Source organism: Aulonocara sp. 'chitande type north' Nkhata Bay, linkage group LG22 (genome assembly GCF_057382095.1).
Source record: "Aulonocara sp. 'chitande type north' Nkhata Bay isolate Kocher_YH1m ecotype deep benthic linkage group LG22, A_spYH_male_GT1.1, whole genome shotgun sequence".
NCBI lineage: Eukaryota > Metazoa > Chordata > Actinopteri > Cichliformes > Cichlidae > Aulonocara > Aulonocara sp. 'chitande type north' Nkhata Bay.
In genome coordinates, this window is record NC_141364.1 from 22,994,210 (window position 1) to 23,016,983 (window position 22,774).

Here is a 22,774-nt window from a genome sequence, read left to right on the forward strand (position 1 = left end):
TTTTTCATTTAGTTTTTAATCCCATTCATTTGAGCAGGCAAGCCTTGCAGATTCATTTTACTGCTGGATTTGGGGCGATCGTGGCTCAAGAGTTGGCAGTTCGTCTCGTAATTGGAAGGTTGCCGGTTCAAGCCCCGGCTTGGACAGTCTCGGTGGTTGTGTCCTTGGGTAAGACACTTTACCGGTTGCCTACTGGTGTCCAGCAGCCTCGCCTCTGTCACTGCGCCCAGGGCAGCTGTGGCTACAATGTAGCTTGCCATCACCAGTGTGTGAATGTGTGTGTGAATGGGTGGATGACTGAATGTGTAAAGCGCTTTGGGGTCCTTAGGGACTACTAAAGCGCTATACAAATACAGGCCATTTACCATTTACACACATCCGAGAGAGACTAGAATTATATGTGAGGTGTTCACAGCAGCATAAATTGACAGTGCATTTGAATCAGTGATGGAGCATCATCTCTGACAGATGTGAAAATTAACACCCACAAGAATCTTGCTTTCGCTTTTTCTTTGAGGTTTAACTTCTCACCTCGCTGCCTGTGCACTTCAGGGTGTGACAGAAGTGAAACTAGTGTAGCTCGTGAGCAGGAACAGCAGCAAAGCAACAGCTTTTGAGGCTGGTGTTATAATAGTTTCACACTTAACAAAATGTAAGTTACAAAGCATCTAATATACATGTATACCACTAGTGACAGCTGAGAATTCCCCTCCAGCACACCCTTAAACTGGAGTGGATTTCCTTTCTTCTCCCTTGGTGTTCTTGTCTCCCTCCCAGCATTCCTTCTAGCCATCCATCTCTCCCATTCATCTTCCCACGGCTTTTGTAACGGCTGATGCAACTTCCAGCCAAGTATCTCTGTCACCAATCATCCCGTGCCCCCCCAAGTGACTGGTTTATGCCTTCTCGCTGCCAACTCCCTCTTCCCAGGCTTAGAGGTGGACCTCCGCCTTTGGGATCACTTGATCACCAGATTTCCTTTGTACACAGGAAGAGCTTTGCTCACAAGATCAGACCTAAGGCTCTGCAGCAGCTCTTTATCAGATGAGTGCAGAAAACACACACTTTAGGGATCTCTCGGCACAGAGTGGCCATCGCTGTACTCGTAACTGCGAAAAAACAGATGAATATGTCAAATGCAGTTTGATCGCAGAGTCGAGCAGCGGCCCCGAAAACAAGAAAATAAAGTCCAATGGAGGATGTGATGAGTTGTCTGGGAGCAGAGTGGAGGAGTCTGCAAAGTTGTAAACAACATTCATCTCAGTCAAATACTTTGTCTCTCCACTGGAGTGGCCCCAGCTGAACCATCATCTTTCTCTCCGAATATCATTTGACTTGGAGTTTAACTGGAGTCCTCCCTTGTGTGGTTTTTTTTTTTCTATTCATATTTTGCTCAAGGGTGGCATTGGAAAAGCCAACAATTTTTTGCATCATTTCAAACTGCAACATTCTTACAAAGCTCATGGACGCTTTAATATTTAATGTGTACTAAGAGTTCTTTAGAAGGGAAAACAAAAGTGAGACATTTGTAAGCGCAGCTTGTGAAATTCACCGCCTTCAGATTCATACATATATACTGTGAATGTTTATCACTTTTTTCCCCCCCTTTGCACCAAACCGGTTAACATGTCTAAATGTCAGTCAAGCTGTTTCCTGGGTGACAGCCAGACACTAAAACAGGGTGATGAACGTGATGTGCGTAATGTGTTGTGTGCAGCAATGTGTTTGAGGGGGTTGTTTATGGCCTCTATGACAACAGTCTGGCTAACTAAAGTCAGATGACCCAAGGGATACTGCTGAAGTAAACAAACCTCTGCCAAAGATCACAGAAATGATATCGGCAGGTCAGATTTCATGCCCTTCACTTAACAGACAGATGGGTGATGGATGATGGGAGTTGCACCAATTTAAAATCTCCTCCAGCCAAAATATACACACACAAACTGAGCCAGTATAAAGCCTCATCTAACCTTGTCTAACAGCGGTGATAAGACAGATAAAATATAGTGGGAGAGGAAAGGAAGGGAGCTGACGGTAATCAGCCACTGCAGCCATCTATATAGCACTGCTAAAGAGGCTGTGTGGGAGTATGCTAGAAATATGGAGATAGATTGGTTTATACTCATTACACGCACTCTAGATAGGAGAATCTCATTTAAACGCACGCACGCCTACACACCTGTTGTCTGTATATGCAGGATCTTGTCGTGGATTCCATCTGAGAGCTCCATCACTGCTCTGCTCGCCTGGACCATCTGCAGACAGGGAAGCATCAACATGATTCACATTAAAGAGCATGAAGGAGAAGAAATCACAGAGTTTAACTTTGAAGAAATGTGTCTAATCTGCTGAAGAGGAATATAGTGCACAGCACTGTGCAAAAGTGTTGAGCCACCACTCAGATCTTTAAGTCCTTTAAGATCTTTAAGGACTTTCAAGTCCTCTTGAATAATAGTTCTCCAGATTTTCTTGGATTTTAGATGCTTTTTCATCCATTTTCAGAGGAATGTTTGCTCGTTTGTTAATTCATTTACTTAATCTACTGACCAAGAATTATTGCATTAAGCATCTAACTCAAGGGATGAACCTTGTATCTTTGCAACAACAAGATGATTCCCAAAAAGTGATTAGCCAAAAACTTTTCTCTGAGCATGCTCTGCAGTGTGTCCTTAAAAACTGTTAAGAGACTTTGAGAAATTGAGGGCAAACAATGAACTGGCTTAAAGAAATATGAAAAAAAAAAAAAAATCCAGCCCATCTGCTGTTCTCTGATAGGATGGCTGTCAAGAAGCCATTTTTACAGAAGGGAAACAGGGAGAAAAGGCTGAGGTATGCCAAAACACAGCGGAGGCTCAGTCATGGTTTGGGTCTGCATTTCAATAAGTGGTGTTAGACATCTTGTCAAAACTGATGGAGTTATAAACACAAAAGTATTGCTCCACCATGCAATACAGTCTGGAAAGAGTCTGATTGTCATTCTGAAAAAGGAAACCGTTGCCAATCATCCCAAACACACTGCCAATACAGCAAAAGCATACCTGGATTTAAAACAAACAAACAAACAAACAAACAAACAAAACACATAATGGAAGACTATCGGTCAAGGATTAGCCTCCCCAGACCTCAACATTATTGAATCAGTGTGGGATCATCTTGACAGAGAACAAAACAAGAAGGCAGCCAACATCCATATAAGAGCTTTGAATGTGTCAAGAAACCTGGAGAACTATTCCTGAAGATTACTTAAAGTAATGACAGGAAAACTTACCTAAGAGAGGTCAGACTGTGTTAAAGAATAAAGTTGGACATAATACATTTTGACTTTCAAGCACATTATAATCATGGCCAGATATATTTCTCATTTTCCCAGCAAAATTTAAAGAAATGAGGGCTGACTCAAAACTTCGGCACAGTACCGTCTGTACATACCACACTGTGCACTTCAACTTAAAGAATGTAGTAATAACAATAACAACAACAATAATAACGTGTTGTTCCCACATTTAATGGATGACTGGAAATTGACAGGTGCATGCAAATAAAGTCATCCCCAGACTAATATGGCAGCTCTTTGAACATGACCCCACAAGACAAACACAAAGACAGATAATGATGTCTCTGTTGTTTACCGCTCTCGGCAGGCACCAGAATTGAGGTGTGGAATCCATTTATGTGAACAACATTCAAATCTATGCAAATAGTATTCAGCAACAGCGGGAGCTTTTTCAACTCTGATCTGCTCGGCTGGAAACAAGTGTGGCTAATCGCACGCACACGCACGCACGCACACACACACGCTTACATCCTAATTCACAAATAGACAGCCTGTGTCTGTGCAGAGGCTAGATGCATAGCATTGACAAGCTGTAGTTAAATTAAGGGGTTACAAATCATTCTGCTAAACATTAATCATGACTCAATAAGAAGAAACCCTTTCATTTTTCTCCATGACAGCAAGTCTCTTTTTCTCATTCACACTTGCGCAGCCTCATTTCATATACTCTCCCGATAGCGCTGCTAACTTTGCAATTCATACCGACTGTCCATCATCCTGCCCGAGAGATTCTCGGGATACATCTAATATGAAACGGGAACAAGTGCACTTTGAGCAAATATCAATTTCAAGAAATAATGTTGCAGGCAGGCAGATGGTGGAAGGAAAAAGAAAGAAAGAAAGAAAAAAACAGAGGCGTAGCGTTCTTCACCACAGCAACACTTTAACACTGCAACACAGGCAAAGCAGTCCACTGAATGCTAGCCCACAGATGTACAAAACCCACTTATGCTGGACAGCCACATTCACAAAGAGACACCAGAGGGACCAAGAGAACGCAGTAACTGCAAGAGATTAATCAGTGATAAAGGAAATATGGAGGGCATTGAAAGATGGCGGCAAAAACCAAAGGGAAAATTATTGAAAGTGTTATATAAAAGCGAGGATGGAAAGAAAGACTCATCCTTTCAGTTACGACACAGGAAAACCCACTCGAACACACCAACTCACCCTGCCTCATTGACTGAATGAAGAGTTAACTTGCAGACCAATTGACCCTGCTTGGTTTTTTGTTTTTTTTTCCTCCTCTCATTGTGTTAGTTTCCACGGGGGAAGTTCTTCTTCAGTGACTGGATTTATTTTTAGACGCCGTTACATAAATTCAGTCAGTTAAACCACTTGGTGAATGAAACTCTGCAGTTCGTTTTGGATGGAAACACAAAGTAGATTTAGGTCAAGGTGAGGATGTCGCCAGCGTGTTTATGAGACTTGAACAAATGGGGATGTTGCCCGCTACATAACAATGAAAAGCTCATGTCGGGTTTCAGAAACTATTGGCTAAAAAGGAAGCTTTTGTTTGGGAGGGGAGCTTTCATTGTCAAGCCAAGCGGTTGGGGGATGACTGATACGTTGCCTTTGTTTGGTCTTTCCTTCCTTTTGATGAATTTCAGATTTATGAGTCACATAGAGCCCTTTATCTGGTGCGAAAACATACAGAATATTAACTGTCAGGTCTCTTCCTTTCTCACCATCTCATAAGTAGAGACAACCCGGCGGAGGACATCAGGCAAAGACCCCTGGGGCTCCAGGGTGGGGTACTGGTCCCGCAGGTCAAACAGTAGTAAAGGCATCCCCTCTGGTTCTGAAACTCTAGAGCTCAGAGCCAGTATGCACTGCATGAGGTTAGCCACAGCCGACACCCCACACAGCTCCCTGAACACTGCTACTGAGTTCTGTTTAAAAGAAAGAAAGAAAAAAAGCAGGAAGGACATGTTTAATCAGTAGCTAAATAAGAATACACGATCTTCTCCTATTCACTGTCCTAATTGGACGAAAAAAAAAAACAAAAAAAACAGAGGCACTGAATTGCGTGGAAAAAAAAAGACAAGAAAACTAGTGAAATCTCTCCTACACTCTGCAACACAAGTCTGCGACTTGATTTCGTTTCATTCTCTGTCACACACATGCACACCCTACACCCCAAATCCTGCAACAGAGCTATTTGTATTTGATTGCGCTCCTGCTGCTGTGCTGTGGCAGTAGTTCAGAGTGAAATGGAAGCAATCAAGAGATGTGGATGGCCAACAGTCTCATACACATTCACAGAACATGTAATTACTGTTTGGCATAGGGTAACAAAAGGACCCACAGACAAAACTGCCGCTTGGTTCATAAAGGTTAATTCGACCATTAATGAAAGACAATGAAGCTTCTGTGCAAGTTCAACACATTCCCGGGCATTTGGGTTAATAATTTCCTTGCCTGCTTTCTGGGAGCTAATCAGCCTCTGTCCCTGCTGATATAAACATGAGTGCTCGTCTTTCATTTATCTCGACCTCACCCTGTTCACTCAGAGATCCTCATCCAAGTCTCCAACCTGCTTCAGCTCAACCATGTTGGGACTCTGCCACGTAGTTTCAAGGTTTAAGGTTAACCTCTATTAATAGTTTACAGAGGCTGATAGTTTATTAATCCAACACTCAACTTATAATAAAATTAATTCAACTCTTTCGGTGACCTCGTCACTTGTCCCTCTGCATCGTCAGTCTTCAGCTCTGTTTATCACCTATGTAAGCTTCTTTAGTGCAATGTCAGTTGATATATTTATATCAATATACAGTGTCTTCTTCACTCACTGCTTTGTACTCTCCGTTTTGCATTTAATTATTAGTTATTATTCTCGGACTCTCTTCCACAGCGTGTCTTTTATCCCATCTTCGTTCATTCACCCCCAACCGATCATGGCAGATGCCTCTCTCTGAGCCTGGTTCTTCCAAGGGTTTCTTTCTGTCAACAGGGAGTTTTTTCTTCCTGCTATCACCAAGTGCTTGCTCATAGCGGCTTGTTTGTTGGGATTTTCTCTGGGGTTTTTACCTTACAGTATAAAGCGCCTTAAGGCGACTGTTATCGTTGTTACTTGGCACTATGAAAAATAAATAAATAGAATAAAAATGGGACTGAAGTGAAATATGGATCAACTTATATCTATTAATCTTTAACTGTAATTTAATTTCCTCATGAAAAATACATCAATTTAGTCCTAAGGAATTCCCATGGTTAAAATGCAGAAATTTGCAGGTAAAATAAACAAGTTTACAAATCGGCAGAAAAAAAGCCAACTTTACTTTGTATAGTCAGTTTCCTCCACCACAGCTGGGAGATGCATTTCTCAACAGCAACAGTGCGTAAGATCTTACCATTAGATGTCAACTGATTTCTGTTTTCTTACCCCTCTCAATTCATGTGCCTAATCCTAGCTATGGTGGCTGCTTTAGGACAAATAACTCTGGACACCGTTCACTCGTAGTGAGTGTAGGCTGTCAGTTTGCAATAACAATAACAGCGATATTCAGGTGAGTTGTTGAGGATATCAAACCCTTAGACTCTGATAGCTGCTGCCTCTGCAAGCTGCAATGGCTCTAACATTGATGGACTTGGACACTTAGCGAATAAACACTCATATGATTGACTCATATGTACTCAAACTGTTTATTAGAGACAGCCTAACATTAGCTGGCATAATGTTAGAGTATAACCAGCTGTTGTTTAGCTGGCTAATCCAGAGAGGACAGGGCTGCATGTCTAATCTGCTGACAGTAACTAATCGTGACAATATCGGGAATCAATTAGCATGTTTAGGTACGTTTTCATGTGCTAGAGGCCTGACTAGGAGGAGGAAGGAGTGAGGAATGAGGAGGAAGAGGATGACATTTTATTAAGATTCTGATTCCTGTGTTTTCAGTTCTATGTTGAAAGACGACCCCTTCTCAATTTGTTGGAAGACGTAATTACACCAAGTAATGTATATTTACTATATATGCACGTTCTCGTTTTGTAGAATGACACGTTTTACTTTATTCTTGTTTTCTTCCTCAGCAAGTGTGAACAGATATCGTTTTACACTTCGAGTTCCAAATACCATGAAAATGGCCCAAAAAACACTAAAGCTGATCCCAAACTAAATGGTGACATTGTGCTGGCTGTGTCCAGTAATAGTTTTCCTCACCTGCATGTTTCCCCTCAGATCGGTGGCTTCTCTCAGCAGAGGAGCAGCCATTTTGAAAACTTCATCCACTGCTCGAATTCCCAAGTCCCTCAGAGCTGTATAGTCCCTCCCCTTTCGGGCCTTGCGTACTGACAGACCCCTTTTGTGAGGTTTTCCTCCACCTCTGCGATTGGTAAGGGCCACGTGCACGAACAGCTTGGCATGTGGGAGTTCCTCTCCTGTCAGAGACTGCAGGGGTACATGTCGGTAACCAGGCTGGAGGCACTCCAGAGGTATGGTATACTGACCTGTTGTGGTGGAGAAATCACATACGCATTGATTTCATGGTTGCTACACAGGAGCTGTGGGGCTCATAAATAAGTATAAAACTTGTGCATACTGACCTATGAATTCATCCCCAATAAAGTCATCATCCAGCACCACAAAGCGAACCATAGCAAGCTCAGGCAGGTTGATCTGGAACTCAAAGCTCTCATCGAAGATTGGGTTGTCTCCATTCTGGCTCACAGTCCTAGTGCGGCGCTCTGTGCAGTCGGCTGGGATGCCATGGATCTCCACATATACATATGGGTCCACCACGTCCCCTTTAGCCCCAGAACCTTTGGGTTTTGGCAGATTCTGGCCGCTAATGACCTGCAAGCGAAAGGTAGATCATTTCATTAACTGTTTCAGTCATTATAAACTTCTTGTTTATAATAAACTAGTTAAGCTAGATTATATGACTTTGCTTGGAAGTAAACGTAGAAGCATGCACTGTCCAACTTAATCCAAAGGTTCAGATGTTTAAATAAGCTTTGCTAGACTGATGGCTTTTTTAATGCAATGTATGCCATTCTGTCATGTTATGGGGTTCTATTGTTACCCAAAGGAATGAGGGCAAAACTTCAAAGGACAAAGTTCTAATAATAATAATTATTACTGCAATGTCAAACATTATAAGAGAATTTTTAGAAAACTTAAACTGCAGTCTACACACTATTCCTGCACACCTTCACGTGGAGCAGCTGCGGAGACACACCAGGCACCGTGTCTCTGGTGTCAGCGCTGAAGTAAGACACCTCCTGCCGCATGATGGCCGGACGCAGAACGTAACCGCAGTTCCCATTCTGCCGGAACCAGGCTGTGTTTAGGTCCATCATCAGTCCTGCTGTCTGAAAATTCATTGACACTATCTGGCAACCGCACTTCCACAGGTCCTGGGGGTTCATGTTGCTCGAGTCAATACGCATAGGGTTGGGGTACACCCGTGACAAGAAGTGCTTGTTGTGGTTGACAAAGTCCCCGGGGTTCTCGCTAGCAAGACGCACTGCTAAAGACTCGTGAAAAGAGCACACCTCCCAAGGTTTTTGGCTTTTGGACGAGGTTGGAAAGTCAATAAAGGTGACAGACTGGCAAAGATTTACTAAGTCCGAGAGCTCCTTCAACAGTTGGAAACGTTTGGGGGGAACGCTCGAAGGACTAGACGTGACAACGATTTTCTGCACAGTGTCCTTCTCACTTCCTCCAGGCGCTGCCCCTCCACTATTAACTGCCTTTATCTTCTGGCACATCTCTGCTCCTTCATCCTCCTCACTTACCTCGCCATCTTCCCCATCAGAACTCGGCACTAGCTTTTTACCCTTTAATAGTATTCGATGTCTTAGGGCATGCGGGGATGGAAGGTATGAAGCCTCTTCATCTGGAGGATCTGTGTACAGCTTCTCCCCTAAAATCCTCATGAGATGCTGCCACATCACTTTCTGCTGTCGAAGCGAACAGTGGTTTTCAACACACAGAATTAACGGGTACTCCGATGCTGCGAAGGCAAACCTTCTGATTGCTTCTAACACACAGTGCAGCAACAGCGGCGGGGAGAGGCTGTGGCCAGTACACACTAGCGGCTCCTCATCTGCACCATCCCAAACATCTAACTCCACGCACCGGCAGCCCATTTTGAGGGCACGAATGTAGCCGGAGATATCCGAGGGGCCTCGAAACTGGTCTTCGATGAGGTAGGTGTTGTGGGACGAGTTGATATAATAGTGAGACAAAGGCTGAGTCATGTCCTGGCATATGATGCTATGCTCTTGGTCAAAGAGGTGGCACTCCGCCGAAGTGAGGTAGCTGGTGAAGCCGTCCAATGACAGGTATCCCTGCTCCCGCCCCTTCTCCGATGGCTCATGAGCCTGGATGAGTTTCAGGCTGGTTTCCTCACTCACCTAGAGGGCAAGAAGAGTAAACAGACATTAGATAGACTAGGATTATATTTGTCCTGAATTTTCTGTGTGATTAAGCTAAGTTACCCACTTGAGCCATGCCCTGCTCAGCCTCAATGAACCTCATCAGGTCTTTGGTGTCCAGGAACTCTTTGTTACTGGAGAACTGCACTAGGAGAAAATAGATCTCAGGACGTGTGCAAAAGTCGTGGAAGACCTCAACGAACTCCTGCTTGGTGACCCGCTCATTTCTTGCCGTTAGCTTTTTGTTTTCGCTGTAGTCTTCAAGTCCAGATCCGTTATCTATCGTAAGCTCGCACATCCTCTCTCTGAGTCTTTGAAGCTCCTTAAACCTGTGCTCCACTTTGCCACTGTTCACCCCGGGGTTCACGCCTTGTATTAGCTTTATAGCCAATTCCAAATGAATCCCTTCTGTCGCGTCTCCCCGTGTGTCCTGGTTAGCAGCAGAGGAGAACAACTGCTCCAGCCAGCCAAGACGAAGACTGTTCTGACTGCTAGCAAGCATGTCGAGGGTATGTTTCCCATACTGCATCAGATACCTAAAGACAGAAAAATGTAGAAGCACTTAAAAAAAGACAAAGACTAAGCTATTGTAGGACACAATATTTTTGGTATAAATGATCAAATCTACAGCACAAACATTTCCATTTTAATTTATATTTCAGACATCTCGCACAGTGCTTGAAATATAAAATACAACTACTGCAGCAGTAAAATCAATTTAAAATCCGCCCATGTTTGACGGCACAAGCTTTTATAAAAAGAAAACTTAAAAGGACTACATAATAAAGGCAACCGAGCAAAATCCCACCGTTCATCTCAGTACAATCAATACCAAAAAAGAACAAGATAAAAGAAAAGTGACAAGATATGAAAGTGAACTGGCATGAAAGAAAAACACACTTTATGTCTGCTTAACCTTCCCTGCAAGACAAAAATCTCAGTTCAATCACACATTAAATCCTTCATCAGTTCTTGTTCACCGTAACGTCAGTCAGACCACCAGAGGATTGTTGGGCTTTATTAATAAAAGCAGCCCGACTAAAGCATGGATGGAACATGGTGGCCGTCAACATGCACATTGTTTGCAGAGATGGCCAATATTACAGGGATGAGCTGTCTATTACCAAACGTTTGGCTTACAATGAGTGTGAATTACAGGGCACATAGCTTTTGACCTATAATAGACTAGCTTTGCATGATTTAAAATCCAAAATAAGCCATTTTTATCTTGTTAAACCTTGTTAGTTCATTCAATGTCTGAAACAAGCTTGCTTCTCCCTCACCAGGAAAACACTGCTGGAAACAAACTGTGTTGATAGTCTGAAGATGTTGGCTCATAGGGAATACTTACACATGCATATTGAGTGTAGGCATCTTTAATATGAACAAAGAATAAGAAGAAAAACATTTAAATTTATGTTTGAACTAGTCCTTCAGACTAAACTGAGTAACTACAAAACAATAGGCTTAGGATGCTTTATGTAAATTTCACACACAGCTGGTTTTTTATTTATTCACATATTTGTGCTGTCATATGCTGCTTAAGAGGTGGAAAACACACAAGGATTAAAAGCTAAAGAATGAGTGTACAATGTAAAACTGCTCTTTCTTCTTTCTGTGTCTTACCTCAGACCAATAACCCAAATGTTAGCCACCTCTGCAGAGTTGGCAACCAGGTCCAAGCTTTCATAAATGTCTCCATAGATGATGGAGAATGCACAGTCCTCTGAAATCTGGTCATAAACTCCACTGGTGCGGAAGGTCTCCGTGTTACGACCTGTCCGTACCTGGAGTTTGAGACACCCGAAGATGAGGAAAAAAGAGAAGAAGAAATTATGCGAGGTTTAATAAAATCAAATGAACTGTTATCCACCGTATGGAAACGGTTACAAACTTGTACAGCTAATTCATTTTAAAAGGCTTAAGAAGGCATTCGTGAAACAAATCCATGGTGGGCTGATTTAGAAAAGTCTTTCCCTTTTCTTGGACACCGACCTCACGTATAGAGGAGAGAGAGATCCGAGCTTTGTCTGACTCCTTCTTGGATGGCTCCCAGCATAGAGCCTGGAGGCCGGCATCAAGGAGATAGTATCGCTGATAAACACGGGAGTTGGGTCGGATTTTCTTCAGCTCGCTCCCCTCAACCTGGAAACCAGATATGGTTAATCACTCACTAACTTTCAGAGTAGAGCTCAGTCGACTTCAGCCATGTTGGAAAGTAAGACTTTGATCTACCCGAAACCCTTGATGCATGGATACTACCTTAGATATATTTCATGTACAGCTATGTAAAGCTTATATTTTATGTAAAGGCTCTCACGGTAGCTGACCCACCATCGAGTGGATGCAATCAGAAGCACTGCTGATCTTTTTCTCTGACAGACTGCTGCTGAAGGACACCGTCTTCTTCTTCTCCCGACCAGCACGTGATCCATCCTGAAAAGGAGGGGGAGAAGAAGGATGTGACAGATAAAGAGGAGGAGGAGAAGAAGGGGGTGTAATAATAATAATAAGAAAAATGACTCAGGCAGACAGCGATCCCTCTGAAGAGTACTCTTTGCTTAGTCATGACAACAGTTTTTCAGCGTTGAATGGATCACAAAGGATTAAAATACATATCAGCTTATATAACCAAACCTAAATGAGATTATTGGGTCTACCTCATAGAGCCACCTCCTCCCAATTTGTTATTGTTCTTCCTGATACCAGGCTAAAAGCCTTTGCTCGTTCTTGCCCTTCACCATTAATCACACCTGACTAGACGGAAGCAGCAGGCTCCAGCATTCTAATTCTGCCCCTCCACAATGACACAGGCCGACCCAATCGGTTTATCTGAGCACACCATCACAGCTCATCCATCTGATTTATTGACCAATCAGATGTCGCCCCCGCAAAGAGCCTCATGCTTGCAGATAAGAGCATATATGTGGGCAAATATATTCAATAATGGATATACTAGTCCTGATTAAATGAAATCAGAGACTTAATTGACGCTCCAAAGAGGAGCAGGATAACTTAATTACAGCTGAGTAGCCTGACTGAGAACACCCACAAACTCAACCTGCTGGTGACTCTCAGAAGCAAGGAGGCAAAATGTAATTGATGAGAAATAGAACATTATAGCACTGCAATTACCCATAAATTTTTAATTAGAGATTATTGTGTCAGTGATTGTTCCTTAATTTATTTAATCAATATTTTATGCCCTTAAAGTGGACCTACTATCCTTTGCCTTATTTATGTCTTATACATATATTGTTATAAATGATAAATGGACTGAAAGTTATATAGATCTTTTTTACTGCAAGCCTCATTCACCAGTTTATATGCACATTCACACAAGCACTTTTGTCTGTACCAGAACATTTGTTCAAACACATATACGCCGATAGCTTCAGTACCTTGCCCACCATAGTGGGCATGTCAAAATACTGGAGTACCCGAGGGAATCGATCCACCGTCTGCTGGTGGATGAACTGCTCTACCTCATGATCAGCAGCACTATGGTGGATAAACATGACCACAGTTCCAAATGGTGCAATCATCACATGTGGAAGTATTCCCTATAAGTCAAAAAAAAAAAAAGCTTCTTAATTTGGATGATGCCTCATGATCCACAATTAGAACTGATCTCCTTAATATGGCAAAAAGCTTTGGCTGTTAGCACAGCAAACCTTCTGTTTGCAAGGGACAGCCAATCATAAAGGTCGTGTTAAAGGGAGGGGGTAAAATGGCTTGGTTTGGAAATTGTTCATGTAGTAATGGTTACAAGGTTAGCTTTGCATGATTCACATTTCAAAGTGGAAACTGGAATTCTGCAAAAAGACCAAAACTAAATAAAGAAATAAATCAAAATCCGTTAATTCATACCATTTTTAGCTGTTAACCAAGTAATTAACCAATTTAAGGTATGAAGCTGAGGTGCACAAGAGCAATATCCCTGTCTGAAAGAGTGATACATTTGCGAGGGTTGTTTTGAAACAGTGAACAAATTAAAGAGGAAGATCAAATCCAGCACTCTGTTGGTCCATAGCTAACAAGCAAACAATCCTTAATTTATTTATTAATTTATTTTTAAATACAAGCTTTTTAAATACAAGTCTAACAGATTGCTGCTTAGCAGCATAATGTTTTCGCATTCAGAGCAAATATATGTGAATATTGATCGGCGGCTGATGAATCCCTACTCATCTGCACAACTCTGGTTTCATTCAAATAAGATTTCATATGAACCTCGAGAGCACTTGTGTCTTTTATGAGGGGAGAGAGAGGCGGCACTTGATATGAAGGAAACCCAGCGGACATGAAAGGCAAAAAGAGATAAGAGAGAGAGGGCAGAAGGGGGGGAGGGAGCTGCGTTTCATCTGAGGAATATGAATGAACACGTGATAAAGGGGGGTGGGCATAATTAACAGAGGACGAAGACGCTCCCCTCAGACGGAAAGAAGGGCACATAACCATCCCAAATCCTCACAGAATCAATCGCCTCATTAGGACAGGAAAGTGTTTCCAATCACAATAACTCTTTTTTTTTTTTTTTTTTTGAGTCACTTTAATGAGGGAGTGCTCTAAAAATACCCCTGGTGCCTGCAGGGATGATACAGGGAGCGAGAGGGGGTGTGGAGGAGATGCCCTTCCAATATGAAAACTACAGAATGAAAAAGAAAAAATTAAACTCTCTGATTTCGTTTTCTTGTTAAAAATCCCACACCCCTGTGCACCGTTGCACCAACACCTCTAAATTTAACTCAGTTAGAAAGACTCAGATGCATCAGCAGGGGGGAAATCTGAAAATCAAACCAAGATTCTGTCTTGTTAAAATAATTCATTTGGAAAAACTGGCAAAGTTCCCAGTGACCCAGAATGAGGCACGGCAAACAAAAATGGAGATGGATGCACCTTCGCACAGCAGTTTGGAGGACCACCCGATCATTCACGAATTTCTTTTCGCCGTCATGCACTGCACTGACAGGCACAAGAGACTTATGATGGCCTCAATGTGCATCACTTCCTGTCTGTGGCATTACCAGTAAGGGTCTCTCTGTGGTTGGATCTGCACCCAATTGCAGTGCACATATTACCCATCATCATTACCTCTACTGACATTTGCACGTCACTTGACCACTAGCAAAACTCGAGATTGTGACAAACTAAATCCTTGCCATGCTTTGCAAAAAGCTGTGATTGATCACCCCTGTTATCCTCTGACATAAATTACTGACAGAAAGAGACAAAGAGCTTAAACATCAAACCACCTAGCACTGACGTCAGGAGCTAAATAAATTATTTTGGCAAGATAAAACTGGAGGGCACATTTTAACCCCGCAAGTGGATAAACAACTGAATAAAAATGCAAATGCAAACACATCAATTTTTCTTACAAGAAAAAAAATAAATAAAAGAACATGCATGCTATTAAATCAGACTGGAACACCCAAGGACACGGAAAACAAACAAACAAACAAAAAAAACAAGTTCTGCCTCCATTCCCGTATAAGATTTCCCATTTACTTTGTACTTCTATACTGCATGTCTCAGTCTGCTTTTTTTTTCTCACACACAGAGATGAGCCTCTAAAACCACCAACTGCGCTTCAAAACAGGAAGCCTGTCAGCCCGTCACAGAGAGTTTCCTGTGGGCTCCACCAAGACTTGAGTAAAGTGACGATAGAGAGAGACAGAGCGGAAAAAAAAATAACGTGTGAAACCCTTCTACTTGATATGGTTATTTTTAGGTTTAACAATGTGACCAACAAGTCATGAACATGACTATGAAGAAACTGATCTCTCATAATGTTGCAATACCAGCCATGCAGACTAACAGTCTTTCTTAATTGTTCAACTATTGACACGTTAACAGTCATTTGCAGTTGTCCTTCCACGCTGCACGAAAAGTAGGAAAAGGGTAGGGTTGCTCACATGGGCAAGATGCATGAAGTGAATATCTATTGTACCATATGGGCTTTAAAAGCAGTGAAAGTGTTGGAGTTTCCTCCTGAAACCAAAAACAACTGATTAAAAAAAAAAAGTTTTTTAAAAAAAAAAAGAGTCACGAGAACCAAAACTGCAAATTCACTGACATTTAATACCAAAGCAAAAATGAGGCTTTGTCTGCAAGTTTTTAATTGTTCAAACTACACAAAAGATTACTGCAGATAGATTCGGATTATCGTGAGACTACGAGATTACTGATGTCCCTGTTAGGATTTCGACACTGACTGAACAGATGGAGAAATCCGGGATGGATGGATGGACGAATACAGGGATAGATAGATGGAGAGTGAGAGAAATGGGAGGAACTGGGTGGCAGAGCACACTAGAGGCAGTTTTTAGGGAAGGACACAGAGTACAAGAGACGTTACAGCAAATTCTAGCTAACACAGGAAAGAGGAAGCAGATAAACTTCTGAAAAATAAGTGCAAAGAGAAATAGATAAAGATGTTCTCTAGCTTGATTGCTAAATATCGTCAGTGCACACGATCAGAGGATTTGCACTTGGTCTCCCGCAGGGTTCAGGACGCGGTGCAGCACGGTGTTTTCATTAGTCAGAAGAAGAAGAAAAAAAACGAGTGCATTGTGTCATGTATGAGCTTGCGAGATGACATAGCTGGTACATCATACTAGCAGGATGAAGATGTAGGTCATCAAAGGAAGTTGCCTTTGATTTGTTAAATGAGACAGAAATAGAATGAAAGACGGCTGTTTAAGTGAGAGGAAAAGAATAGAGGAGTGAAAATTGGAAAGGGGTCCTGCCTCCGGACTGTTTGACAGTGGATTATGGACTCTTAATAGCATAGATTTTTTTTCCCTCCAAGAGTCTTTTACCCTGGAGCACCGTGCAACCAGGGGGGCCAAGGATGTGATTTAGAACCACATTAAAATGGGGTGAATAACAGCTGGTTTTCTAATGAAAGGATTGTTTATATTTTTCATGTATATGGAGACGTTGGGTTTTGTTTTTTTTTTTTTTTCCAATCAACAAAAGAGACTGAACCGCTCTTGCCTTAACTGATGATTTAAACAGTTGCACATTGCTGCACTAATCAGGCCAATTCTTCATGCATTAAGGCAGGCTAATCGCACGCTGATCTCGTGTTCACATGCTTGGTATCTGTATGTTGGGTGGGGTGATGGGTGTCGGGTGCACATGTGTGGCCACAACAGAGCCCAGGACACTGGAGATAAATAGAGCAGACAAAGCAGCGTGTGGTCAGCTCTGTCTGAGGCTCCATGTATGGGAAAATGTGGCGAGCCTTCGCAGTAACTCAGCTGCTCGCTCTGACTATGAACACCTGCCCTTGTGGCAAGAAGAGCAGCAGATGCTCTTTTACGCTTAGAACCTTTTGAAGTCCCATGTGCGCGCACACACACACACACACACACACACACAAAGTGAAACAAGCAAAAGGTTGACTTGAAAAAGGTCACCTTGTCAGAGAGATAACCACAATTTCAGCTGACAAACGTCAGAGACGCATTTACTGAAGAAAGAGCGGGTCCGTTAATACCAAGAACAGGCTGCTGAGGACTAAGTCGGGCAACACCTGCAAGCGCATAGCCAAGTGAGTTTCTCACGTAACTCATCAGCACCTGTCGCTGCACTTATATGGGGTCCTTTTGCAACGAATTTAGAGTGCATGTGTGGAGCGGTTAAAGCTATGAGCTGTCAGCTATTAGGGAGACTGTCCTGCAGCTCCGTCACAGTCAGTAGGAAGCTTGATCCCCTCCTCGTGCTGTGCAGGGTCATGCTTATGCAGGCTGAAGCGGTACAAAGCTGACTAAAGATGTTGATGTGAACTGTGCTCGGGGGCTCACTCTCACTCCATCAGCTATCCTCCCCAGCTGTGTTCACCTCCAGCAAATGCTGCCCCCTCAGTTTGAAAAACATGCAGTGACACGCACCTTCCAGGCACACACCCGGATCACACCACTGAACGTGACCACGGTAGAAAATACAAATAATGTGTATACACACACTCTATACACCAGCCAGCCACAACATTAAAAACCATTTTCAGGTGACATTTACAAAGCGATATGCTGCTGGGAAACCTTGGATTCTGGCAATAAAGCCAGATGTTACCGTGATACACACCACCCATCAAGACATTGGTGCAGATCAAGCAGAGTCCTCGTGGTAATGATGCTCACTGATGGCAGCAGTCACCGCCTACTGCAAAGTGCCCATGGCGTTAAACCAGCCCCCCATCTCCCCAAACCCACATATACGAACATCCAGACGTACAAACAGAAGCCACGGCATGCAGAAGCCAAAGTATCTGCTGCTAGAACACCCCCACTGGTCCTGTCTCCATGCACCCAAGAGGTCATCGATGCTTTGGCAACACATGGGGGGGGGGGGGGGGGGGGTCACAATATATCAGGTAGGTGGAACTAATTTGTTGTCTTTATGAGAGCTAAGCTACAAAAGCGATACCAACCTCCTACCTGACTGTTACAAATTACACCTGGAACCTGGGGAGCTGTTGCTTTTTGCTTTCAGTGTTTACGCAAGGCCGAGACGACCATTATTCAGGCTTAATAGATATACGAGTGCTGTCTGTCTTCTAATATAATGCTTGGCGAGAAAGGAAGAGTAATCCAAAATGTCAAATGACTCCTTTACTTACTCAGACAAGTGTAAGTGTTACAACACACTGCATAATTTATAAATGCAGAGGAAAAGCAGTTCATACAAAAAGAAAAAGGAAAAATCTTTGAATATATACAGTTTGTACAGGACTGCAGTATCCACACATACGCCTTGTGTCATATTAAACACACACACTCTCACAAACATGCAGCAACACTTTCCGGGTGTTTTCTAAAGTTATGTTGGCATGAATAATGAGTGAAGAGGAAAGCAGATATCAGCTGTGCCAAGCTGTATTTTACTAGAAGGCAGGTCTGTGCAAGTGTGCGGTGTTTGAAACTCGGAGACTACCTGATGTTATCTACATCAAGATGAACTCAAAGCAGGCATAAACTCCTGATCATGCACATAAGAGCATGGCAGGAAAAAAAATGGATTTGCAGGTGGAATAAAGCCCACACTGAGGAATTACAGTTGCCGAGACCTCCTGATACTGCAGCCGAAGCTACTGCGAACATACAAACGCAGGACACGAATCCCTGACTCCTGTTAAAACCGCTCTGGAATGTCATGCTTCCTGTTTATCTACCTACATACCACCCAGACTCCTGTTGTGAGCAATTCTGTGTTTTGCCATAGTCAAGCAAACAAGTGTTGTGTGGTGCTGTTGTGCTGACAGATGCACTCATAACCCCTCGCTTTTTTTTTTTTGCATCCCTCTGAAACCTATAAACGCGAGCACCGAATCGTGATCGTTTTTTGCTTTGACACAAAGGAGGCATGCGATGCGTACAGCGAGCTTTCCCACGCTGTCCTTCATCACCATCCATTGTAGCAGCGGGTCAGAGGGATGTCCTGGAGCCATTAAACGTCACACATCAAACGTGGCGCTGTGTATCAGGTGTGGCCCTCGCCAGGAGGTATTTGGACAACATTTGCGACCCACAATGAAGCAAAGAGATTTTTTTTTTTTTAATGCTTTGTGTCAAGCTGGCCACAGCGTCCAGGGTAACAGAAGAAAGACAGGAGCCGGCCTGCGTGTGGGCGAGGAAGTGAGAAACATTTGCCTGTGTGTGTGCAGTGAAAGTGACTTGTCATAACCAACTGTTCATGACTTAATAGCAATATTGCAAAACGAACTGTGTGAGGAAATTGGCCAACAGGCTGGCATCCTGTCTTGCTGAGTTACAGCCAATGGTACTCGGACGATGGCATGTGCAAATAATCAAGTCCTTACAGGCAGCAGCTCTAGAGACAAGTAGCAACTGGAGATCAATACGAGACCTCCCACGGGTCTAGAGGGAGGCCTAAAACCATAAAAGGACAAACTCAGGGGATAACTCATTAATTAGATGTTATTGATCTGGCAATATCTGAAACGCTGTTCCAGTGGGGTGGGTGTGGGTGTATTGGGGGGTATGATTAAGTCTGGAGGCTTTCATTCAATAAACGTTTGCTCATGTAGACACTCAGGTAAGTGTGGGCAGAGCGGTTAATTGAACATGGGGTGGGAGGTCTTGTAGTCTACTGTGGGCCACAGAGGATGGAGTGAATGTAATTTCCCATTTTAATCAAAGGCTGCAGCAGGTGGTTTCACCTATTAGCTCCTACTCTGGTCTTGCACTGACAGGATGCCTTTAGGTAACACTGCTTGAAGCTGTATGGCAAAGCAAATTTGGAACTGTGAGCAAGTTTTGGTTTGAAGTCGTGGGCCCAAAGGGCAACACTTGTCCTCTAAATATGTGACACACACACACACACACACACAATCATCTCCAGTGTGACAGGAACTAGCCTGATGTGCATCTTAATGCACAGCATGCCTTCATCCAGCAGCACACACGAGGTGAGATGAGGGGCCTGATTGTTGCCTATTTGGCACACACGGTCAGGAAGTTAACAGAATGTGTCACAATGCAGCGTAACAGTTTATTTCCAGATTACAACTTGATTCTATCGAGTAGTGTTGGCGAGATATTCTTTGGTGATAAGTCGCCACATCTGCGCACGGCTCGGTGGAGCTTTTATTCTCACTTAAATCAACAACAACACAGTATCAGCGTGGCGTTTCTGCACTGCTGGTCGTGATGCTCTCTAATTCAAGTGCTTTGCGCTATATGAGACATGCTTTCGGTGTTTTCTGGAGTTGCAACAGTTTGCATCCCCCCCCCTCCAATAAGGAAGATGAGCCGTTTTCTGCTGATGAAACTGGTGGCCTACCTTGATCAGACTGCTGCGTCGAGGGATTGGTTTAGCAGCTGAGTCTGGACCCGTGCTCTCCCACTTCGGAGACTCGCAGCTGGAATCGTTCTGGACCTTCTTGCCGGCGTTTGGCACGCTGCAGCTGCCGTTCGACACAGGCTCTCCTCGGTGCGTCTCCAGGCTCGTTCCGGTTCCCCCTGACGCAGCTTTACAGCCAGCAACCGGTGGACCGACGGCGCTCATGTTTTCTCCAAATTCTGCCATGGTGTCACTTTCGGGGTTTTTTCCGTTTTCCTAGCTTTCATGAAAGCAGCCGAGCTTCCAACAGCGACAGCGATACACACTGACACAGCCGTGCCATCGTGTTACGTGAACGATCGGCGACCGTGCGCCTAAAGACAGCGGAAACTTCTCTCTCTCTCTGTTTCACTCGTGCTCTCTTTCTTTTTCTCACAGCCGCTCGCGCGCTGAGGGGCGAGGCGACAGGAGGGACAGCAGTGACAGACACACCTTCAGACCTTCGCCTACTGCAGCTCTCACATCTCGCCGACAGCTGGATGTGTGCTTGTGTTCAGGAAATTTTAGATGCAGCTGGGCCGGCCCGCTCCGCCCCACCTCTCCACCACGCCCACCACCATCTCCTCCCCTTACTCCTCCACGGAGTGCTAAATCTTAAATGAGAGCACTGTGTCACACAATTGTGCAAACTATTTATGATTTGTTTTTATTTCGTGTCCAGACTTGATCCTTTGAAGCTAGATACGCGCGCGCGCTAATAAAGTCGTCACGTGTCGATAATCTCGGGGGCGGGTTTTTTTGTTTTTTTGTTTTGGGGGGTTTTATGCTTTTTTTCGTCCTTCCCAAGAAACGAGGCTCACATAATGCGCTTTTTGTTTCATACTTGTTTTTTGTAAATAATCAGCTTTATGCGTATTCACAACTTCTGGGTTGTGAGAAACTCCCATTTTGCCATTTTGGAAAACCTGTTACTGCAGTTACTGAACAGTTGCCACTGTTTTCAGTAGCCTTGTTATGATTTAATGTACCAGCTCTATGTAACTGTCCGTGTGGCTGATAATGCATTAGCTTGACTTTAAAGTGCAGCGGCATATCCTCTTGATCACCCAGATTTAGGAATAAAGGCAGAACTCATATTATGGATGAATGGAAACCAGTGATATTAAAATGCTATGAGGATTGTTTTTAATACTTGAATGAAAAATCCTCTGCAGTGAATGACTGCTTGAAGTCTAGAAGCCACAGACATTACCAAATGCTGCATTTGTTCCCTTGAGACGTCAGGCTTTTACTGCAGTCGCCTTCAGCTGCTGCTTGTTTGAGTCTTTTCATTCAGTTTTGTATTTAATAGCTAACAAGCTGATCTGCTGGGTAGAGATCAGGTGACTGTCTTTGACGCTGGGCTGTTTTTGCACTATGTTTGGGTCGTTATCCACTATCACTGTGAAGTACTGTCTGATCAGTTTTGTAGCATTCGGTTGAATCTGAGCAGAGTGTCGCCTTGTATGATTCACAATTCGTCCTGCTGCTTCTATCAGCCGTTACATCATCTATAAACACTAATGGCCCATTCGCATGCCATAGCATTGCCTCCACCATGTTTGACAGATGATGATCGTCAGCTGTTTCTCTCCTTTTCAATGCTTTTCTTTCCTATCATTCTGGTACAAGTTCGTCTTGGTTTCATCTGTCCAAAGATTTTGTTTTTTCCTTTTGTAGAACTGTACAGGCTTATTTAGGTGTTTTCTATTACACCCTGATCTGAAATTCTTGCACTTGAGTGTAAACAGTGGTTTGCACCTGTGTGTCTCTGTTTCCATCCACAAAGGTGTCTCTTAATTGGAGGCTTAATTGAAGTTGACAGTGATTCAACTACCAACTTGAGACTTTTCTTTACTTGGTTAGAAGTGTGAACTGTTTTTCTTATTCGAGGAAATGATTCTGCAATCATGCACTGGCCTCAGTCGCCTTCAGGCCTTTTGGTCTTCAGTCTTTTTAAAAGTGAATCAGAATGTCGATTTGACCACTGCTAAAGTCTTTGCTGTCTCTCTGATTGCTTTATTTTGGTTTTTCGGCCTAATGATGTGTTCCCTAACTTACTTCAACATCTCTTTGGACCTCATAAAAGCGTCCAGTGAAAACTATCAAATACACTTGGATAAAGGACATGCAGTTGATTCCATCTCAAAATAATGAGGGCACATGTCTCAGTTGGCCATGAAAAAGTTTGTCAGTTAGTTGTCC

At 43.3% G+C, this 22,774-nt stretch overlaps 1 protein-coding gene across 1 annotated transcript in view; it reads right to left on the reverse strand.

Annotated features, from left to right (window-relative positions):
• The window catches only part of LOC147304211 (inactive phospholipase C-like protein 2), a 29,118-nt gene extending 8,026 nt beyond the window's left edge, over window positions 1–21,092 (reverse strand). Inside the window, exons 1-10 of the mRNA XM_086281396.1 lie at window positions 20,531–21,092; window positions 12,053–12,154; window positions 11,714–11,863; window positions 11,345–11,505; window positions 9,786–10,254; window positions 8,489–9,697; window positions 7,883–8,132; window positions 7,500–7,786; window positions 5,023–5,226; window positions 2,180–2,255 (exon numbers count right to left, since the gene is read on the reverse strand). Coding sequence (XP_086137522.1) covers window positions 2,180–2,255; window positions 5,023–5,226; window positions 7,500–7,786; window positions 7,883–8,132; window positions 8,489–9,697; window positions 9,786–10,254; window positions 11,345–11,505; window positions 11,714–11,863; window positions 12,053–12,154; window positions 20,531–20,776 — 3,154 coding nt within the window. The 5' untranslated portion in view covers window positions 20,777–21,092. The remainder of the gene's footprint in view (window positions 1–2,179; window positions 2,256–5,022; window positions 5,227–7,499; window positions 7,787–7,882; window positions 8,133–8,488; window positions 9,698–9,785; window positions 10,255–11,344; window positions 11,506–11,713; window positions 11,864–12,052; window positions 12,155–20,530) is intronic.
• Window positions 21,093–22,774: the final 1,682 nt, after the last annotated feature.